The following is a 9,442-nucleotide window of genomic DNA, read 5'->3' as shown; positions in this document are numbered from 1 at the left end:
CCTAACTTAGGAACTGTAGTACAAACAGACCTTGCCCAACCCCCTCAGCCACCCGCCTTGGCGTGAGTAGCTGCCTGTGAGCTTGTGCCTGACTTCTCCACAGTAGGGAAGTACCCTCTGCTCTGAAGATGCTCCCCACAAGCTCCAAGTTGACAAAGATGACAAGAAACATAGGATGCAGCTGTACACCCAAGGGATCCAGAGACACGACAACTTTCCACACTTGTGGACTTCTTTGGGTGGAGAGTTTTCTCATGACTGAGGAAATTGATGCATCCATCAAAAACGAAGCTGGTGCTGACTAAGAGGTTTTTCCTCTTCCTGTTACATCCTCTGCAGCTCAAGAGGGAATTTCCTGCCCAGTTAAGATTTGGAGAACCCATCCCACACTCTCAGCACATGGGTGAATGGGAAGGAGACCCAGCACAAGGACTGGCAGCTGCAGGAAAAGGGCAGATGTAGTGTGGGCCAAAAGCCACAGGGCACCTGGTGACGTGGCCCCAGCTCATTTCTCTGCCTGGCTGGTTCCTCCCTAGCCTTGTGCTCTGCCCCAGGACAGCAATGTACAGCTCAACCCCAGCACCCCACGCTCCCCTCACTAACGAGATGGACTTTAAGGAAAAGGAGTCAATCTTCCTCAAAACTCCCAATTAAGTGGTGAGATCTGGCAACACTTTCACTGCCAGATGAGATGAAACTGCAGGATAGAGGCATCTTTCCTTTCTTGTTGTACTACAGCAGCAACTGGGCTCAATATACACAAGTAATATGACCTTTCCCATGTCAAGGGTGTTCACAAGGTTTAGACAAAAGCACATTCATAATCAGTTTCCCTTTTCTGCACTTTTTTCTAGCTTGGACACCAAAACCAAGCATCACTTTCGTTTCTTGCCTGTTGGCTGTTTTTGATGAGGGCTGGAATTGGCGGTGTCCACCCTTTGGAAGGTTTCACTGCTGTTCATAATATAAACAAAATGGTAATATCTCCCGTCAGGTAGATGCATTTACACTGGCACAAAAGCCCTAAGCATGCTAATGCTTTTTCCTGATTCAGTGCTAAGCTATTTAAGTGTAAAACATCTTGATACTAATATAGCAAATAAACCTGAGTTGAAAAAATACATAAAAAACAGTCATGCTACTAAAACTTTTCAAGAGTAGACAAAAATAATCACAGACAACAACTAACAACAGCTTTCTGGAGCCCTTTAGACTCTGAACATTGTCATATATTGTGTCAACACAGGGCATTTCCAATTTAATTATCAGTTTCATACACACACTCTTGTGAGAGTACCTAGAGCATTAAAGTCTTGTGCTCATTGCCAGGCATTTTCATTCCATGTTTGCCCTAGCCCAGGGCTAGAGTACTTGTCTTGTACACATTCCAGGGGATATTTTATTCTTGTTCAAAAGCTTACTGTCAGTGGGTTGTTTTATTTATTATGTTTGGTAACACAGTCATTTCTGTTGGCCTCAAGCATTTGTTGAACACAAGGGGGTAAACCAAGCTTAGAAACAGCCAGCTTGAGACTCCTTAGGAACTTAGATTTCTGACAGCATCAAACACTTTGCTTACTACAAATTAGATACTTTTCAGAACACTTTGGGTTGCAGCTATTTACAAACATCAGCATTGTAGCTTTTCTTCTTCTCCAAACTAGTTATTAAAAAAAAAGAGCCTCCAGGTAGTATAGGAGTGTGCTCAGCAGTGTACAAAACAATGGAGCTTAATGGCAAGAAGAAAGGAGAGCGCAATGGTGTATGGGCAGCAGAGCTGAAGGTGAGAGGCTGATACTTTGTCCCCAGAATTCCCTTGGCTGTGCTGTTGAATTCATGCTAAGGCATCTGTCACAAGTCTCTTGCTGCTCTAATAATTTAAGTCTGTGCACTGCAGCTGGGAGCCGAGAGGGGAGCCTGAGCTGGTTGCATGGGTACAGCACAGCAGCATGTCACACACCAAGCACACAGCACTAACCACAGCACCGTCTCAGTGCAGGAAACAGGAACCTCCTTCAGAACCTACAGCTTTCCTTCTCACCAGGCCAAAGAAGAACCTGGCTCTGTCCACACAACAAACCACACTCTTTGGTTTCCCAGAAAAACAGGAATAGGCACTGGGTGCAGTGAGTACCTGGAGGGTTTCAAGGAAATCAGATGCAGCCCAAAAAAACTCTGTCTCACAGCAGTGGGAGGAAAGGGGGGAGCAGTAAAATCCTCCCAGCCTGGGGAGAAAGGATGTCTTTTGTTGGATGACACAAATTTGGGAGCAATTAATAATTAAATACAAGAGCAATGTGGTGGGAAAAGGGGCCAGTTAGACACCCTATCTTTAAATTGTGGCTGGTGCCAATCAGCAAACTCCAGTGACTGCTATACCAAAAAGTGAATTCACTTTAGTTGATACTTGGCCTGAAGTGTGTGTTGCAGAGGCACAGGACGGCTGGCACCTGCAGAGCAATGGAGCAGCTGGACTGATCTCCCCTGACAGCTCACCTCTCACTCAGTTTCTCATTGCATTTGTAGCACCACTGGCTCTGTGATCTCCTTGGGGCCACTGATCCTATGGACAGCTGAAGCCCACTGAATTAGGCCGGTTTAACCGGTGGAGCAGCACATTTTCTTCTGAGAGTGCTCATGTCAGCAGAAGTCTGGATGGGGGAGCCATACAGGGACTGGTGCTCTCTTAGCAAGCAGAGATCCCGCTTGTTGTAAGGAACTTGTACTCTTCAAACCTAGCCTAGGAGTAACTTCCCACACGTTTCCCAGGACAACACTCCAGTGGGCTCAACTGTGCCTAGGGCATCCCAGAACACTTCACGCCTGGCTTGCACGTTGGGAGTTCACTCCAGTTGGGTGACACTGCGAATCTGCCCATGGGAGTTTGCACCCAGGACAGTCCTGACACTTCGTTCTTACCCTTCTTACCCATAGTCTGCATCGCCAGTGACAACCAAGGCAGTTTTGCATTGTAAACACATAACATGCAATTTAAATAGAGAACAAGAAAAAAACTGAAAAGAAAAAAAAAAACCCCAAACAACCAACAAACCCACTCTACTCTCCTACTCTCTCTCGTCCCCGCCCTAAACATTCCAGCCTTCCCTGCCACTAGAGAGGGGAGTTGTTTATTGATATTATGCAAGTGCTGAAATATTTTTCTTTTTCTTCTCTCCTGTCCTTTTTTTCCTCTCTCCCCCTCTCTGCTCCAGGGGTTGCAAAGGTAGTTCAAACCCCTCCAGTCATCTAGGCTTATCAGCCACAGGAGATACATTCCTCTGGGCTGCTCCCTTTATAAGTCACTGCTGGCCGGGCGCCCGCCCGCCGCTCCGCAGCCTCCGCGCCGGCAGCGCTGCCCGCTCCGCGCTGCCCCCGCCATGCCCTAGCCCGGGCCCGGGCCCGCTCGCCGGGGGACGCGCAGCAGCTCGGGGAGGGTCGGCAGCGATGGCACCCCCGTCCCCCGCCCGCCCCTGAGGGCGGCTGCTGCCGCCGGGATGTTCGGCTGGCATCGGAGCTTCACCCTGGGAGCGCCCTGGAAGAGAGGTGAGTCCGCCGCCCCCCCGGTGCCAGCCGGCGGCTGCCAACACCTCCCCAAACCCGCACCCCCGCCACCCCCTTCCTTCCCCTCCGCGGCCGCGCAGACGATACTTAGGACAAGCCCATCCCGGCCCGCCCTGCTCCCGGGCCCCGCCGGACGGGCACCGCGCCGCTGCCGCCCCGGCCCCATGCTGCGCTCGCTGCTCTCCGGCTGCCTCTGTCCCCTCGCAGGTAAGGCTGCCAGAAGCGCGTCCCCTCTCGCTTCAGCCTCCGGCCCGTCAGCCCCGGGGCCGGCGGGGACAAAGACCGTGCTTTAGGAACCGGTTTGATTTCCTCTTAAAATGGACTTATTTCGCCTTGGTAAGCGTGGCAAAGCTTGGGAGAGAGAAGCAGGGGAGACGGGAGCACTGTGGCTCCGAGCGATCCGTGCTGCCCAGGGACCGGCACCCACCGGAGCGGCTGCTCCCGGCATCGCGCGGGTCCGGCACCACCGTGAGGCGGGTCGGGGCTGCCCTCCGCCCGTCACGGCGCGGGCGATGGACATCGCCTTGCTTCCTAGGCTACTGCATCCCCATCCTGCAGGGATTGTCTCGGGTTCGAAGTGTTTTACTTGCTCCCTCCTGTGCAGATGAGGTGACTCTGGCTGTGGTCCTGCAGTTGATCACCTGTAACTTTTTAAGCCTGTTGTGCAAACAAATTTTGTGGTCTCAGTATCCCTTTTTCAGGCATAATGGGGTCACTGTTTTATTCCTTAGCCAGAGCTGCAGGATCAGCTGCAGGATCACAAGCCCCATGTAGCAGAATTCTCTTAGCATCCCTGTTTACCGTTTAGCTTGGTTTGTGGCAGTTGTAAACGAGATCGGCAGGTTCTGTCTCATTGGCATCACTGCACTGGGCTGGTTTGCTTGGCATGGAGCTGGCTACAGAGAGGGTTTGTCAGAGTGTAAATGTAGTGTGCAGTGCAACAGCAGGACGGTAAAAATGTTGCAAAACACTGTATTTCGGGTGATTATACCTGCTGGGGTCCTGATTTTGCATCCCTATGCCAAACTCCTGTCTCCTTGGATTGCTTGCAGCAATTGTTCCCATCAGAGCTGCCACATTCTTGAGCATCCACTCAGGTACTCTCTGCTTGGATTGTGCTCCCCAGCTATCCTGGTCTGGGGCAGCTACTTAGAGCTCAGTGTGAGCTGGAGTCTCTCTGAGGTGCCCTAGCAGGTAACTGCTGGGCACTGTTGCCAGCAAGGCTGCTGAAGCAGGTTTCTCTGCCTGGGTTCAGTCTGGAAGCTGCTACCCAACAACACAAAGGGCTCTAGAGCAATGCTGCTGTGAGAACATGCCAGTATCTCCATAAGATGTGAAGGGTGGTTGAGGAGTCTTTTACAGTATGGTGGAAACTGGTCCTTTTTGCCCTGGATGTAATTTGACCATGAACATGTTTCCTCCATGATATATAGTGCAAACCTGATGATAGGGTTAGGAGGCAAAAAGAAGCTTGCTCTTCCACGTGGAAGTGTCTCTCACCACCCAGACACAGCAGAATTTTAATGGGGTAGGTGAAAGCTTTGGTGGGGGAACACTTATACAGAGCACCAAGGGATCAAAAAGATGTTCAGCTAGAATTTCTCCAAATAAGAAACAGCACTCTCTAATCACCTCAGCTAAAAAAGGCACCAAATATTATTTGCGTCCTGATTTGGACCCCATCTCTATTCAGAAAGAGCATTCTTGGCTCTTTCTTGAAATCTTTGTGGCAGGGACTTAAAAGTTGCACCTCCAACAGCAACTTAAGATAGAGAATATAAACTAGAAAAAAAAAGGTTTGTTCAAGTGGCAGCTCAGTAACAGGGATTTAGGCTGGATGTTGCCTTCCTCCACCCTGAGGGGGCTGTTAAAGCAGAAGTATCAGGGTGGCAAGGACCTCCTGTACCTGCAGGTTCAGTTTTCTGCAGTTACAGAATCACTCTGCATCACCACCATCTCCTCATCATTTCACCAAGGGCCCTGTGTGGCCCCAGCAAGTGCAACAACCCCAAAAACCATCACCATTCTCACTGCAACTATAAAAGATTTCAGACACACAAGGGTATGGTTACACCTGTCCAGTGCTACTCTCCAGGGTTTTGCCAAGGGACAGCAATGACTGCTCAAGGAGAATGTATTAACACTGACCTTTCTAACACAATTCTCGAGTTCCTTTGGCTTCAGTTGAAGCACTGGTGTCTAAACGGCCTTGGTCTTTGGGGCTATTGAACAGTTGTTTATCCAAGCTTATTATAGGCAATAAAACCTGAATTACTACATACCTGTCATCCCTGGGAGGCATGTCCCATCCTTCCAAAGGGCCTCCTGTCTCCTAGTTAATTTCTGGCTGAATAATTCTCTCTAATGTAAGGCAGCCTGCAGATCAGATGTACAAGGAGAAGATCAAAATTAGACAGTTTTTGCCAATGTGTGATATATTTGTTTCTACTGTTTTAATTTTCTGCTCAAACACATCAGTGAGCTCTGTGCTAAATAATCTTTTGCTGTTATACAGGGCTGCTCATGAAAGCACTGTTGCCTTTATGTAAGATTTTGAATCTTTCTCCTGGAGGAACACATGGGAATTTCAAAGGAGAAGGATTTGCAGGTCTTTAGTGACAGCTGTCATCTCCCTGACAAAAAAATCTCACAAATAAGCCCACAGGTGATTGTAGGAGCTGAACCTCTTCCCTCCCCCAGCCACCATGACTAGTTACTTTGCAGAGCTGGGCACTGATCCTTGTTTACCGAAATTATCCTTGGCCTGGTTTTCCCACTGGATCATAGATACAAAGAAATAAGTTGCAGGGTAAATGCAGAGATGAGTGGGAGCAGCGCTTTCGCTGGTGCTATGCACAGGGTCAGGTGTTGGTCTAAAAACTGGTGACTGGCAGCCTACACAAGTAACTGATAAACCAGGTGGTCTGAGGGGGACCTGCTGTGCCCCGGGACTTTCTGCCAGAGGTCACTAATCTATCAGACCTGTCGTTTGGTTTCGAAAGCTTCACAGGTCACTTGGAATGAATAGGAGCAAGCTGTAAAAGTGTCAAGTGGCCTCTCTACTTGGAAATCCATTTCCTCTTTACTTCACCCAACTATATCAATCAGTAAACAATCAATCTCCCTCTCATTCCTCCTCAAATGCTTGAAGAGAGCTATAATTATCTCCTCTTTTTAAAAACGTGACTACTAAAGCAATTAATGTCTCCTCAGTCAGAGTCCTTGAACCCTGTTATCTTTCTCTCGGCATCTACTTTATATGGACTTATCATTACCAGCTGCAGCTGTGGGACCTGTAACATTTCTGGTCACATTATATTACCAAACTAGGATCCTAAGGAGCTTCACATGCTTAACTATCATTGAGACTAGAGACCACCTTGGAGCCAAAAGATCTAAGTACTTTGTGCTTTTTGTTCAAGGACTATCTGAAATCTCAGCTTTGTCATAACTATTCCTTTGCATTCAACATTTTGAGCAAATCAATTTGTATATGTACATTCGTGAAATCCACATGCATTTCACTTCTCCAGTTGAATAAATTGAAGTTTCGAGAATCGGGTCTCATCATACAAATATTGTTACAGCATGGGAGCATGTGAATTTTTCAGTCACAGCTCCAGTAAAAAAAACCCAAAACAACAAGCAAACCAAGCAAAACAAAACAACAACCCCTCCCACCTTTCCTATGGCAGTGATTTTCAAATCTTCACAAGTTCCTGCTGTTGTAGATAATTGTAACTGGTGCATTGGAGATACCAGACCCTGCGATAAGCTTTCCATATAAGTTTTTCAGCTCATGATTGTCCTAATTATTTAGGAGAAGCCTTGCGCAGATTGGGCAGCCCAAGATCCAGCAGCACACTCAGCTTGCATTGCTTGAAAAGCATTGGGAAGGCAGACAGTTTGCAGACTTTTGGTGACAAGCAGCACCTCTGCCATTGCCAGGACTGGGATCAACAAAGCGCCAGGTAGTCGGGAGATCCCCACCCCGTGGAAATCCATGGCAAAGCGGTGTGGAGATAGATTTTTCTCACTGAGGGTTACTCATTTTTTGGGGTGGGGACTTTTTTTGGGTTTTGGGTTGGTTTGGGTTTTTTGAAAGCGTAAGAGTAATTCAATCCTTGTGAGCACTGAGGTCCTGTCCATGCAGCGCCTGCCTGAGCCCACAGGGCTATGCAAGGGACAGCTCTTTCCCAGCCAGGGAGGTGACACGGCTCCCGCAGGCTCTCCGTGGGGGCTGCTGAGGAGGTGCCAGCACAGCCCCAGCGCCCAGCCCCACCTCTCAGCACACAAGGGGGAAAAGTCATCAGCAAAAAATGCCTATTGTTTCAGAAAGGAAGTGACCCCTTCTCTCTTAAATGCTGGGAAATTGAGACCTCATCATTGGTGAGAAAAAACCCCACCTCTTCGAAATGAAAGGGAAATACCACCTGAGCCGTACTGCCAGCAGTGCTAGAGAATGTGGCACAGTGACAGAACTAAGGCAGTTTTTTTGTAAGGGAAGGAAGGAAAATGAGGGAATGCAAGGACTGAATGGGAGAGGCAGCCTTTCATTTCTAGGTCATGTGTTTGACTCCAGTGCACTACTCACTACTACCTAATAATTCTTCAAAAGGCAAAAATGATCTCTTAGTCTGTTACTTGGAGGCCACAGCCACATCACAGAACCAGTCCTGCATGGTAGGGTTTAATCCTTGGCACAGCTGGAGCCAAGGGGAGTTACTAGGCAGGCTGTGTCCTCTACAGGATGCTGAAAAAACCTTTTCTGGCACTTTGCATGTGCACCTCGCTCCTGCACTCAGGGCTAAGTAGATTGGTAGGAGTGATGTGTTTGACTTTGGTCTTCCTTTGCAGGGCAGCTGTGCAAAGTCCCTGCTACTCCAGCAACCCAAGTCATTGGTGATGCCCTTTATTTTTGGCGGCACAGTAAATTTGGAAAGTACTGGCCTTATGAACTGCAGTGTGCAGGATGTTCCATGTGCAGGATGTGGCAGAGAGTAGTGGGGAGAGGAATAGATTCTCTAAGTAACTCTGAGCTGTTCACCCTGCACAAGCCTGCCAGCACCACCCACTGTGGATGGGTTTGCTGTGCACATGGACCTTGCAGCAGTTCTGGGGACAAGCAGAAGACTGCCATGGCTCTAACTCTCCTATCCTTTGTAAGATAGTGGCAGATGGAGACAGGCAAAGCTTTGGCTCCAGTTGTGCCATGTTTAACAGAGATTCTCCCAATGCCAAGTAGCCTACAAATCAGGATGAACATTTTGAGGAGACAGGTGGGCAGAGACTGGAAGGGAGGAGAACAAGAAAGGGCAGTGCTGGTATGGCATGTCTCTCTACCGCCAGTAGCAACACTCATTCCACTGCCAGCCTGGCCTCTTCCTGTCCACCAGCGCTTCCATTAGTTGCATACATGAGAAGACCATGTGCTAGGATACTTAAGTCAGTGCATCAGAGGCCAAGGACCCTCTCGGGGATGTAGCAGAGCTTAACAGGTCTTGTGCTGAAGGAATTGCCAGTGAAACACACCTTTGAGCCACAGGCATAGATGCAGAAAAGAAAAAAAAAATCAAACATGGGTTTCTGTACTTTGGAGCACAGGGATTTGGATATAGACTTTGGCTTGGTTTACTAGAAAGGTGGGAGCTTTTGCTGGAATTGGGCTTGAGCAGGACTGGAAATGCATAGGAGTTTTGCCTGGGCAGTTGTTTGAGTTCATCTCATGCATCCAACTTACTTGGGATAAAGAAATTGCTTGAAAGTAATTTTATGTTTAGGTATCTGCTCTCCTTCTCCTGTTCAGAGATCTCTGTACTAATATGCCAGGCTGAGTCCTGGCAGCTGCTAGTTATTGTGCAACTGGAAAAATGCAGTTGGA

At 48.5% G+C, this 9,442-nt stretch overlaps 1 protein-coding gene across 4 annotated transcripts in view; it reads left to right on the top strand.

Moving 5' to 3' along the window:
- The first annotated feature begins 3,342 nt into the window (after window positions 1–3,342).
- The window catches only part of LOC116447304, a 31,522-nt gene continuing 25,422 nt past the window's right edge, over window positions 3,343–9,442 (top strand). For 2 of the 4 annotated variants that reach the window (XM_032116396.1, XM_032116398.1), the window contains exon 1: window positions 3,343–3,543. In XM_032116396.1, the coding sequence (XP_031972287.1) occupies window positions 3,495–3,543 (49 nt within the window). In that variant the 5' untranslated portion in view covers window positions 3,343–3,494. Of the gene's footprint in view, window positions 3,544–3,649; window positions 3,769–9,442 lie in introns of those variants that run through there. The other 2 variants (XM_032116399.1, XM_032116400.1) reach the window with 2 other exon arrangements.

The sequence above is a fragment of the Corvus moneduloides genome, chromosome 8, assembly GCF_009650955.1.
Source record: "Corvus moneduloides isolate bCorMon1 chromosome 8, bCorMon1.pri, whole genome shotgun sequence".
NCBI classification, from domain to species: Eukaryota; Metazoa; Chordata; class Aves; order Passeriformes; family Corvidae; genus Corvus; species Corvus moneduloides.
This window is presented reverse-complemented; position numbering and strand designations above follow the sequence as displayed.